Genomic DNA, 12,409 nt, shown 5'->3' with positions numbered 1-12,409 from the left:
CTGAAATAGGGCTTTTGGAATTAGGAATTTTGAATCGACGGAGAGGTTGCAGAGGGAATATGAGAAGTTAATGGAGTGTGGTACAACTTACAAGCTGCTGTTGTTATTCCCTTGTTTGTGTTAAATTAAATATATGAAATCTGGTTCATATGCATTCGAATAGACCGAGGCATTTCGCTTCTTTCTTTGTTTGTTTTATATTCGTTTTGGGTGAGGGGATGAATGAGGGCCCTGGGTTGTAAATGGTGTTGATTAGTATTGGACTCGGAATATGGATTAAAAACATATTGATTGCAGGGAAGTGGATTAAAAAGTTAGTCTAAAATGTTACCATGATATATCAATTTTCTTTTGTTGTCCATATACAGATTGTTAACTATTACATATTTGAAAAATGGTTTCATATTGGAGATTCTCTTAAACTTATTTTTCGATTTAGCAAGCATTGAGAACTTGTTTTTGCTCTTTTCTTTCTCTTTGAAACTTCTAATGACTAACTGATTAGATCCTTGAGCATTTGCATAACATTATCTGTGCACAGCTATTGACTATTGTGCACAGATTCAGATTTCAAATTGCACAAATTGCACAAATTGCACAGATTGCATATTTTAGTCTAACAATAGATTGGGCCGCATATTGGCATTCTGCCCAAAAGCCCAAAATTTCAATATAAAATGTTGAATTTTAGCCCAAAAGCATAATATGTCAAATTTAGTCCAAAAGCCCAAAACCATTTCGGGATTCCCGATATGTCCCGAAATCCCGAAACTATTTCAAGATTCCCGAAAATTGGGATTCCCGAAAATTTGGTTTGGGATCGGTATTGAAATTGGGATTCCCGAAAATTTTGGTTTGGGAATCGGGATTAGGGTTTCGGTATGGGATCCCATACCGAACCACCCCTAGATGAGATTGTCTCTATGTTTCTTTAGGAAGTCTCGACAGTCGTGAAAGACGACTTTCGATCCTTCCACTCCTTTTGTAAGGAGGCACCTTCCTCCACTCCTCATGCTTCGGATCGAAACAGCTGGGTTAAGAGAAGTTTCATGTTGGTCGCCATTTCGATGAGTAGCTCGCTCCTCAACAGGAATACCCATATCGAGAGCAAATGACCCTCCGTGTTGGGAGTCACCCAGTTGATGGTTGACTTCCACAGAGGTGATGAGCTCGTGTGCTTTAGTATATCTAGCCTCGTGGAGCATCTCGAAGACCTTCTCATACTGCTCTTGGAGGATCTCATTCTTCATCACAATCTTGTTGTTCTGAGCCTCCAGCTTATCGACTTTAGCCTAAAGAGCAAGCTTCTTTTGTTCCTTCTTTTGTTGCTTCGCACTAGGTGCGAGGGGGTGTCATTCTGTGTGTTGTGGCATCCTTCACTTCCCATGTTGGAGAGGGATGCCTGGTCAAAAGAAAGTGTACAAATGGTGGAAACCAACTTGGCAAAGCTGAAGAGAGTGGGAATAAATGTCGTTCTCACGGACGGCGCCAAATGTTGATGCACAAAATCAGTGAGGACTTTGGTACAACAGAAAGTGTCAAGTTTGTGACCTTCGCTAGATTGTTCCGGTCACTAGTGTGGATAAGTATGTAAATGGATAGAGACAGGAAAGCAAACACAAGATGTACGTGGTTCACCCAAATTGACTACGTCCACAGAGTAGAGGAGTTCTCATTAATTGTGAAGGGTTTACACAAGTACATAGGTTCAAGCTCTCCTTTAGTGAGTACTAGTGAATGATTTAGTACAAATGACATTAAGAAATATTGTGGGAGAATGATCTCCTTTTATAGAAAAGAGTTTCTAGCTTTGTTCTAATATTGTCACATGTCGTGTTGTGATTGGCTTCCGGTGTTGACACGTGTCGCGGTATGATTGGCTTCTGATGTCGACACGTGTCGCGCTGTGATTGGCCTTCTGGCTGGAGGGAAACTCTTGTGGATCCTTAACGGTATAACGTTGACCGGTGCTCAGTAATTTCAGGATTGGTTAAGTATGGTACAAACAAATTACAAATAAGATCATCGTTAGATCTTTAAACCAAACATATCAAAATGTTGCTAAGAAATGATATCAACAACAAAATAAGCAAACCCCGCACAAAAATGATGTAATTGTGCCTCAACGTAGCAAAATCATGAACATGCATTCCTAATCAATAAGTTAAAAGTTAATTTCATTTTGATCAAAAAAATATTTTCAATATTAAGAAATGATCATTAAAAAAATATCTCTTATTTAATTTTTGAGTTTGGCTCCAATACTTACATGTATTTAGTACAATCACCCTTTCAACGTTTAGAATTTAATTGCATTAAATACATGTAATTATTTTATCAAAATCCACAAAGAAACTGAAGACGTAGCAAACAAGAAATTACTAAAGCACCCAAAGGACTAGAGACATAGCAAAAGTTGGTTGAGTTGTGACCTAAAACAAGAGATTTAGAATTGAAACTTTATTAAAACTTGACATATTTTTTTTATTGAGAACACATGACGAAAAACAGACCAATTATTTTACAATTTCAAATTTTCATTCGAAAGTTGATAGTTCAGTCTGTGCAAAGAAGAGGCCAGAAGCTCCAATATCAGGCAGCAAAGCCAGCTTCACAGGACCTTTTGCAGCTTCTTCAGTTGTGAAGACTCCAGTGTGATTGTTCAAGTCCGTGTCGGTAAAACCCGGACACACGGCATTGATAGCAATTTTGCTGGAATACTTCTTAGCCAAAACTCTTGTGTAAGCATTCAGAGCGGCTTTGGATACAATGTAGGCAGAGAAATTGGTTGGCCAGCTTTTGGCTTCAACCAAATTCTGCTTCACATCCTCCAAAAATCCCTCAACAAGGTTGTCCACTTTCTCTTCTGTGAGGCTATCACCATCTACTAGCTCCTTCTTCGCTTTCTCGTTTGGAATAACCTAAAAAAATTGAAAAATTTATTCGATAATGTGATGTTATCTTGCATCTTATGTTATGTTGTTAGTCTAACAATGTGAATGGGAGATTTGAAACAAGGGTTTCGGACGTGTACCCTTAGTTGTCCCAATTGGGAGGAGACATTGACGATCCTTGCCGAGTCAGATTGTTGAAGAAGTGGAATGAGTGCTTCCGTGAGTTGCTTAATTCCATAGTAGTTTGTTTTTAAACAATCCCCTGCTGTCTCGTAGGTTTGTTTTAGGACTTGATTCTTATTTGCTGCTTTGGGACCTATAAGCTGCATGATCATTTGCTCTTGTGAATATGATGTGTATTATACAGTAATGTTCACTAAAGTTGATATATGTATTTCGATCTATTTTCTAACATCTTATTTTTACGGTCGAGGTCCTTGGTTTGAATCCCTCGATCCCTAACCCTGTTACATATTATTTATTATGTATATGGTTAGCTGAATCTGCAAGCCTCTCCGTGTGTAGATTTAAGCTACACGAGAGAAGGTACTAGATAGCTTGACGGACATTGTTAGAACCGTTCAACGGTTTAAGCTTTTGAGATCTAGCGATTCTTTGAACACAATGAATTTTCAAGAACTTACATCATCAATTGCCAACTTCTCTTTGTCGTCTGTGAGGAATATGGACCCGACAACTGCTGCATTATTTACCTGCAATATGAATAAAATATTTATATATGTTATAACCAGCAGATTACATATATTTTTAACAGGACGTCCGATGCTCTTATTATTTGAGCTACAAGCCTACAAGCCATTTAGAAATGCGTAGAAATAAGCTAGAGAAATTACCAAAATGTCAAGTTTTCCAAGTTGAGTTTTGAGAAATTCAGCCAGAGAGGCAATGCTAGATGGGTCTGTTACATCAAGCTGATGAAATACCACATCAGAGAGGCCATAAGAAGCCTTCAATTTCTCAACGGCTTCTGTTCCCCTCCTCACATCTCTTGCAGTTAACACCACCCCAACTCCATTAGCTGCTAATTGCCTGCTAATCTCAAATCCAATCCCTTTGTTGCCTCCAGTAACAACCGCAATCCTATGAAAAAAAAAACCAAAATTAACATAACATTACTCAAATCATGACTAATCGGAAACTGTTCTCAGCAGTTAACACTCCAAAATAATCATTCATTCACTTGTCTCACGAACGAATAAACGAAAGATTGATGTACCTCTTAGACCCGAAACTGATTTCTGCCATTTTTGTCGTCGACTTGGATGTGGATGATAAATTTCAGATGGTTTACAAGGACTTCAATTGTATGTGCTTCACTGCTCGGTGTTCTTGGTCTGTATTTATAGTCAATCGGCTATTGATTTGTCAAAGTTGATTTGTCAAAGTTGGTCCAATCAATGAGTCGGTACCGGTCACGTATGCCATGACATAATTTTAGGGCTGGAAAAAAATCCCAAAAATCCCAAACCAAACCGAAAAAATCCCGATCCCAAACCAAAAAAATCCCAAACCAAAATTCCCGAAATTTTCAGTATGTCATCCCGAACCAAACCGAAATTTTCGGTATGGGATTTGGTTTTGCATCTCCATTTTTTCGGTATTCCCATACCGAACCGAAAATAAATATTATATTATATATATTATTTTTTAATTATAAGAAAATTATTTCAACCGTTCATTGTTTTGGATTTAATCTATGCCGTTCATTTGTTTTTAGGTCTGATCTCCATTCTCCCATTTCATTTCCGTGTTATTCCATCGAACTCGAACGCAGCCCCTGAGCCTCCCTCACCGAGCCCTCATCTCCAACCCTTGACCCTCTTTGTGTCGAATTCCGGCCAGCCACCAGCCCACCACCACACCATACTATCGTCTCTGACTCTCCATCCTTCCTTCACCACACAGCCACCGTCACACCACCGCTCTCTCTCGCGATCTCTCTCTCTCGGGGCGATTTTCTCTCACAGACAGAAGTCACAGAACTCTCGATCCCAAATTAGGTAATTAATTTAGTGTTTTGAAATCTAATTTCTGTCTTCCTTTTGAAATTTAATTTAGGGTTTGGAATTAATTTTGTTTGCAGAGTTCACTTCTATTCAGTTTTGGGATCGTCTGCGGAAGCCATACTAAGCCCCAGTTTGGGGTTGAGGTGATTTTAAAAAAAGCTCCTATGAAAAAAAGCTGGGAGTGTTTTTGGTGTTTGGTAAACTTAAAAAAAAGGGCTTATTTTGGAAGCTGCTGTGAGAATAAGCTGAAATCAAAGGAAAAAGCTGAAGCTGCAATTTGTAGCTTTGGAAAACTGGCTTTTTTTCAAAGCACACAGAACTACAGTGCTCCTTTAATGAAAAGATCCACTATCAGACTGTTTTTTTTTTTCAAAAGCACTTTTACAAAAAAGTTTACCAAACACTCTGCTGATTTATTTCACAGCCGCTTATTCTCACAGCACAGCCGCTTATTCTCACAGCAGCTTTTTTTCAAAGCACAGCAATACCAAACCAGCCCTAACTTAAGGTGAGACGTCAACATATCTCTGTCTTCTCCTTCTTCAACTTTTTATTTGGTGGTATTTCTCTGTTTTTGCTAAACTTGATTTTTGGGTCTGAAATTCAGAAGTACAAACCCATTTTAACTGCTAATACTAGGAACTGCTTCATGCATCATATGTATGATCGATTGCAAGACTAAAACAGTCACTTCTTAACCAATGAGCAGAAATTCATTTTTCATTTCGTTTAATGCATTGTTAATTTATAAGTACTCACGTTGATTTCTTGAATTTAGCTTAGCATATCAAAGAAAATAGACGCAAAGTTGCTTACAGGAGGCATATCCACGTGGTAGTTCATATGGTTGAAGGCAAGTGAAATGGGCTCGAAGGGCAAAACCATTCCTTTTTTGGCTTGATTTCTCACTTGCATATCAGTACGTGACATTGGTCATTTTGTATTAGACAATGAGATGTAAGTTTTATGCAGTAGGTTTTGTTATAATGCTTATCTAGCAATTCATTGTTTTTACAGCTAGGTGTGGTAAATAGATGAATGAGAGATGGAGTAACTCATTATTTATAATGCATATGCAAATTAAGATCCACAAGAAATATAACAGTATACCTTCTGGATTGGATTGTCGCTTGCTCTTATTTTCAGCGTCGTCATTATCGATTACGGTTTTATTATCTACAATTGCTGCAATTTAGTTAAAAGAGAAAGCAAATAATCAGAACTTAAACCAATGATCATGGTTTGCTAGTAGTACCAATGAGTAACTTAGCACATGGATTTGTAGAAGTTCAGAGGTTATATATTTTAATGATGCAGGGCAAAGTTTTGGAGTATTTATTTGAGTTTCATTTATTTGAGTTTCATTTATTTAGTAGAAATATACTTCTTCGCTTCATTCGGCGATCTAATTTGTGGTAGAACCCTTATGAACCTTTATGCAGGACAAACCCTTATGAACCTTTGCAGTGATGTTTTTTTACATATATCTTGTTTTAAACTTTTATATTCGTGCGTACAAAATTGAATAGGCAGATGCTATTGTGCACAGATGGGCAGTGGGCGGCAAATTGGTTATATACTATGGAAGTATGAAACTATGTCAAATTTGTGCACAGATTAGTAGAAACGCCTTGCCATTTGATTGGCAGATTTGATTGGTAGATTAGTAGAAACAAATTCGCAGATTGGGCCCAAAAGCATAATATGTCAAATTTTAGCCCAAAAGCATAATATGTCAAATTTTAGTCCAAAAACCCAAAACCATTTTGGGATTCCCGATTTGTCCCGAAATCCCGAAACTATTTCAGGATTCCCGAAAATTTGGTTTGGGATCGGGATTGAAATTTGGATTCCCGAAAATTTTAGTTTGGGAATCTGGACAAGGGTTTCAGTATGGGATCCCATACCGAACCACCCCTACATAATATGATATTTCCACTTTTACTGTTCTAATTAATCTAATTCTTAATAATGAATATATACATTTCAACACTTTCAATTACTTTTTGAGTTGAACATGTATTATTTTGGAGGACAAAAAAAATTTGAACTCGAAATCTGTTACAACTTTAGAAGAAAAGTATCGTTCTGCTTTTATATTTACAAGCTAGCGACTAGTTGTTAATTTATTATTCGTCATTGACATGTCAATTCAGTTTAGTCATGTGTTTAATGAAAACTTGATATGCATTGTTATCAATTTTTTAACACAGTAATTAGTGGGCTGATAATTGTTTTACATCGACATGACATTATAATTCCATTTGTAAGTGGTCTTCAACACGATTTTTGTTCCCTCTTTCTTTGTTAGTTTGCATGATGCAGTTGAGTTGCACGAAGATGTTTGACGAAGATATATATGCAAGCATTTTTAAAGAAAATATTTTTGGGCTCATTTGTTGTTCTATAAAAATTCATCACAGCCGCTGATTTTCAGGTATCAAAATGAAAGGCTCAGATTCGATCAAACCGGGTCATGCGCACGACCCAGATGCCTGTTTGGGTCAATTTGGGCCCAACAGCACCGGAAAGTAGGAGCATCCCAAACGTCCTCCTTAAACCCTAAACCAGTAAAACCCTTTCCTTTCCCCTCTCTCTTTGATCACCGACTCTCCGAGTCACAGACCAGTGACAGTCCCATTTTCCATTGGTGGATCCGACCCCGCTGGACCGCAAACTATGTCTGCCTCGATGCTTATGGAGCGTCCGAGACAGTTCTCCAAGCTTCTCTGCAGGCTCATTCTAACCCGACCCATGGGCGGCGGGCCTCGGACCTTCCCGGGCGGCGTCAGCAAGTGGAAATGGAAGCGCATGCACGAAAAGCGAGCCAAAGAGAAAGAGAAACGCCTTTTAGACCAAGAGAAACAGTTATACGAGGCCCGCCTCCGCTCCAAAATTCGGGCCAAAGTCGCCGGAAAGCCCGACCCGTTTTCGGGCACTGGAACCGGGCACAACCCGATGAACCCGAACCAGCACCTGAAGGTACTTGCCGATCGGTTCATGAAGGAAGGCGCAGAAGATTTGTGGAACGAAAAGGACGGGCCGATTGTTGAACCGCCCCCGTCGGTTCGACCGGACGGAACGACGAGATCGATTGCGCCGCCGCCACTGGACCTGAGAAAGCTGATATCGAAAGGTCGTGATTTGGCGGGAAAGAGGGACAGTGTAAATTTGAGTAATTTGGGTGGCAATTATGTTGGGAGCAGGAACTACTCGGCGCAGAGTCGAGGGCGATTTCGGAGAAATGATAGTTCTTCCGACGACTCGGATTTTGATTCGGACGGTGAGTCCGTACAGCCGTTTTCGAATGAGAATTCGAAATTTGGGAGAAATGTGATGAGATTTGGGAGTAGTGCTTCATTGGGAAAGTATGATATGAAGATCATTAAGAGGAGAGTGCCCCTTAATTCACTGGATGACGAAAATGATTTCCAACAGCAGGTGGAGGTGATCCGAAGCGAGCTCAATAAGAAAAAAGCCGTTGAAATCGAAAGAGAGGAGAGCCAAAAGGAGGTGTCAATTCTTAGCGAGAAGAGGTATGCAAGTAATGTGCTTTGGTTGATTGCATGTGGAACATTTGTGTTAACATGCTGAAAAGTTTTTGTCTTTGATGTGTTAAATGTTTGTCTTCTGATTGGTAATTCCTTTGGTTTTCGGCGTTTGGCAGATTTGATGAGTGTGGTATATCTCCATTGACAGTCAAGGCGCTCACTTCTGCCGGGTATGTTAAAATGACAAGGGTACAGGAGGTTGCTCTTTCTGTTTGCCTTGAAGGTCAGTTGGCTTCTTGTTTAAATAAGATCTTTGTTATATTTATTGCCTTACTAGTTAAATTCTAATCGAAAGTAAACTGAAACTGTTGCGATGGATATTGTCAAAATCGATATTCTGTTTTTCTTACTAAATTAGATAGAACGGTAACGTTTGTGATTCAAATCCCAGTGATCTTGGGGACGAATGAGATCCTAAGGCCTCTAGGGTATTTCCCATGGGACATTATGTCAACCAGTTTGTTGAAGGCCACATGTGGTGTGATTGATATTTAAGTTCTTGTTCCTCCAGTCCGAGTGACTTGAGAGAGCGGTGTGCTAATTGTTAGTAAAAACAACCAAATGCTATGTTTCCGATGATTTTCCTTTTAATTTGTGACAGGAAAAGATGCGTTGGTGAAAGCTAAAACAGGCACAGGCAAAACTGCAGCTTTTTTGGTATATCAATTTTCCTTTTTGTTACTTTGGAGTGGTTCATAGTAGTTTAGGTTCTCTTGTTTTGTTTCTCTTGTTAAACACAAACAGCTTCCTGCTATTGAAGCAGTTGTGAAGGCTATGGCTAGCAATACCAATCAACGGGTGTCTCCAGTTTTTGTTCTTATCCTCTGTCCCACAAGAGAACTCGCAAGTCAGATAGCTGCAGAGACAAATGTTTTATTGCGGTACCATGATGGCATAGGTATGCAAACACTAGTTGGAGGCACGCGATTCAAAGAAGACCAGAAATGTCTAGAATCAAATCCATGCCAGGTTTGTACACTGTCCTGATCATTGAAACTTGCAGCAAAAGTTTCGCTTGATTGTAGTGTGGATGTTATGAGAGTGAAAACCGTTCTACATATCTTTCGCAGATAATAGTTGCAACCCCTGGCAGGTTGCTAGACCACATTGAGAATAAATCAGGCTTGTCTGTGCGGTTGATGGGACTGAAAATGCTAATACTCGATGAAGCGGGCTACTTACTAGACCTAGGATTTCGAAAGGATATAGAGAAAATTGTTGACTGTTTGCCTCGTCGAAGGCAGTCCTTGCTCTTTACTGCAACACTTCCAAAAGAGGTTTGGCTATCCTTTATACTTCAACTCCGAAGCCTAAAGTAGCTTTTAATTTGTTACTGTAAACACTTGGTATGTTTTACTGAGTGAAACCCATAAGCCAGAATTTTCTTGATTACGAATGTGCAGGTTCGCCGAGTATCACAGCTTGTTTTGCAAAAGGACCATATTTTCGTTGACACAGTGGGTTTAGGTTCTGTTGAAACTCATGCTAAGGTATATATAATCTGATAAAAAAAAAAAAAAAACAGTCACGAGTTGGCTAGTTTTCACGATGGGAATTATGCTAAAACTTTTACATTTCTGTTCAGCCTTATAACTTGGAGAGTACTGGTGTGCACCATTTCAATTACTCTATTATTGATGATTGAAATAGTTCTGATAGTACCTGAATCATAAAATATGACAATGGGTGTCATGATGTCATGATCCTATCTCGTCTTGTGAATGCAGGTTAAGCAGTCATGTTTTGTTGTGCAACATGAATTACATTTCCAAATAGTGCACCAGCTTCTGATGGAACATATCTCTGAGTCACCTGATTATAAGGTTTGGTGTTATAGCCTTCTGGATTCAAATGTTTGGTTGTATTTTCTGTGCATGAGGCCTAACGTAAAACATTTCAGGTTATTGTTTTCTGTACAACTGGAATGGTAACATCCCTCCTCTATCATGTTCTCCATGAAATGAAAATGAATGTCAAGGAGATACATTCTAGGAAGCCTCAACTCTATCGAACTCGCATCTCTGAGGAATTCAGGGTATCGAAACGACTGATTCTTGTTACCTCTGATGTATCGGCACGTGGAATGAACTATCCTGATGTGACCTTGGTCATTCAGGTATTTGCAGCTCAAGAGAAATATTACTTTATGTTTTGCTTATAGGTTGAACCTTAATAATATCACTGACATGTGAACTATTAATATTTCTAACAGTCATATGTCCTAACCACAAAACATAGGAGGTCGCTCAGGTGGGTTCAAATTTATTTATTAGATTTACGTGGCAGCCTTGGGCACAATTTTTACAGTATGGTACCTACATTGTATATAATATCATCGTTTATGTTTAATGAAACTGGAAGTTCGTTGTTCTCACATTGAGTACTAATTATATAGTGTTCTTGAGTGTTAATTTCCTGGTCATTGCTATGATAATTCTTGACTCTTGGTCTCAAAATTTAGGACATGTTCGCGTCTATTAACTATTTCACATTTAACTAACAAAGAAAAAGACAAAAAAAAAAAAATATATAACTCATGAAAGTAATAACATGTGGTCTAACTGTAATCAGGTAGGTATTCCTTCTGACCGGGAACAATATATAAATCGTCTTGGAAGAACAGGAAGGGAAGGCAAAGAAGGACGAGGCATATTGTTACTTGCACCATGGGAGGAGTATTTTCTGGATGAATTAAAAGATTTGCCTTTGGAAAAATTTCCTTCGCTGCAATTGGATCGGGATACTAAGCTTAAGGTACTTGCATCACCTCCTTCGATGGTTTTCTTTGCTTTATGTTAGTGCATGCTGCACCTGAATCACATTATTTAGTTCAGAGGAGCTCACGGTTCTGAAATTGAAGTTCTTGAAGCAGTGTTCTCTTTTCATGGTCCAACGATTAATTAAAATGATTTATTGGTTCAATTTGTATCCTTCATTCGGTTTCAGTTTTCTGGAAATAGCAGTATCTCAATCCCAGCGGTGAACTAGTATATATGTCAAACAATTCCCATATTTGTGGTATCGATAGCTTGGTATCTGCATGTAGCTCGAAGGTTTTCATTACCTTGTTTGAATTATTTGTAATGCTCGGAACTTGCTTATTCTCTTAGATTGACGATTCGATGACCAAGATTGACACTAGCATCAAAGAAGCGGCATTTCATGCGTGGCTTGGGTATTATAACTCGATCAGGGAAACGGGCAGGGATAAGACCACACTTGTCGAGCTAGCCAACAAATTTTGTGAGTCAATTGGTTTGCAAAAACCTCCTTCTCTCTTTAGAAAGACAGCCTTGAAGATGGGTTTGAAAGACATACCTGGCATAAGAATACGAAAGTAGGGCGTAATTTGGGACACGGAAAAGCAACCTGGTGATTGAGCGGCGGGAACGGAATGACAAGAAGTCAAGGATCTTCATCGAATTCTCGTTTAACGGCGGTAAAACAGGTTCACCCAGTTCAAGTTGTTATTTCACATGAAAATTGTCTTAGGTGAATGCCTGGTATAGAACTGGTGTGAGGTCTGTATTGTAAACATTTGAATTATAATGTAAAGCCGCATTTTCTTCCTATACTCTAGTAAGTAAAAACGATGGCAATGACAGTTTTAACCCTAAACATAAATCTGGCAGAAGTTTACTCGTATCAAGAATAAAACTATTTAGTTCCTAGGCTGGTGTGTGAGCCTTAGGATCGGTAATTGCAGGGAGATTCTTAGGTATAACCGGAGATATGTCTACGTGGTAAGCACACATGACCATGATATATAGATATTCGTTAAAATCTTTTGTACTTACAACATGTTTACATGCGTAAAGGCGGACTAATAATGAATTACTAGGAAGAGAAATGTTGGGAAAATTCTCAAAGTGAGACTCTTCGTGGACTCCTTACCATCTCATATTTTTGGCACAATTTTTGTACCAACATTGTAAAA

At 38.8% G+C, this 12,409-nt stretch overlaps 2 protein-coding genes across 3 annotated transcripts; one reads left to right on the top strand and one right to left on the bottom strand.

Moving 5' to 3' along the window:
* Nucleotides 1-2,445: 2,445 nt before the first annotated feature.
* LOC103437348 (salutaridine reductase-like) lies at nucleotides 2,446-4,307 on the bottom strand. The gene is made up of 5 exons (XM_008375817.4): nucleotides 4,132-4,307; nucleotides 3,749-3,995; nucleotides 3,539-3,607; nucleotides 3,035-3,217; nucleotides 2,446-2,921 (listed from the first exon to the last, which is right to left on the bottom strand). Exons 1-5 carry the CDS (start codon nucleotides 4,158-4,160, stop codon nucleotides 2,538-2,540), a joined length of 912 nt encoding a protein of 303 aa, XP_008374039.3. The 5' UTR covers nucleotides 4,161-4,307; the 3' UTR covers nucleotides 2,446-2,537.
* Nucleotides 4,308-7,465: 3,158 nt separating this feature from the next.
* On the top strand, nucleotides 7,466-12,042 carry LOC103437349 (probable DEAD-box ATP-dependent RNA helicase 48). Of its 2 annotated transcripts, XR_011582006.1 has the most exons (11): nucleotides 7,466-8,457; nucleotides 8,589-8,695; nucleotides 9,074-9,129; nucleotides 9,217-9,441; nucleotides 9,543-9,749; nucleotides 9,876-9,962; nucleotides 10,200-10,295; nucleotides 10,373-10,588; nucleotides 10,685-10,722; nucleotides 11,044-11,226; nucleotides 11,583-11,607. XR_011582006.1 is itself a non-coding variant. In XM_029104621.2 (10 exons), the coding sequence occupies exons 1-10, from the start codon at nucleotides 7,601-7,603 to the stop codon at nucleotides 11,811-11,813; spliced, it is 2,265 nt and encodes a 754-aa protein (XP_028960454.2). In that variant the 5' UTR covers nucleotides 7,470-7,600; the 3' UTR covers nucleotides 11,814-12,042. The 2 variants fall into 2 exon arrangements, 1 of the variants encoding a protein (XP_028960454.2); XM_029104621.2 differs by lacking the exon at nucleotides 10,685-10,722 and having other exon boundaries at nucleotides 7,470-8,457; nucleotides 11,583-12,042.
* Nucleotides 12,043-12,409: the final 367 nt, after the last annotated feature.

This window comes from Malus domestica, chromosome 06 (genome assembly GCF_042453785.1).
Source record: "Malus domestica chromosome 06, GDT2T_hap1".
Classification (NCBI taxonomy): domain Eukaryota; kingdom Viridiplantae; phylum Streptophyta; class Magnoliopsida; order Rosales; family Rosaceae; genus Malus; species Malus domestica.
Note: the sequence above shows the minus strand (reverse complement) of the source record. Positions and strands in the feature narration are given on the sequence as shown.

Bases quoted from the DNA above. Each gene is read 5' to 3' on its own strand.
- LOC103437348 (XM_008375817.4), bottom strand. From the start codon at position 4,160: ATGGCAGAAATCAGTTTCGGGTCTAAGAG. The intron at 3,996-4,131 runs GTACATCAATCT...TTTTTTTCATAG, and splicing joins ATCAGTTTCGGGTCTAAGAG to GATTGCGGTTGTTACTGGAG. The intron at 3,218-3,538 runs GTAAGTTCTTGA...ATGATCATGCAG, and splicing joins AGAAGTTGGCAATTGATGAT to CTTATAGGTCCCAAAGCAGC.
- LOC103437349 (XM_029104621.2), top strand. From the start codon at position 7,601: ATGTCTGCCTCGATGCTTATGGAGCGTCCGAGACAGTTCTCCAAGCTT. The intron at 8,458-8,588 runs GTATGCAAGTAA...GGCGTTTGGCAG, and splicing joins TCAATTCTTAGCGAGAAGAG to ATTTGATGAGTGTGGTATAT. The intron at 11,227-11,582 runs GTACTTGCATCA...TTATTCTCTTAG, and splicing joins ATCGGGATACTAAGCTTAAG to ATTGACGATTCGATGACCAA.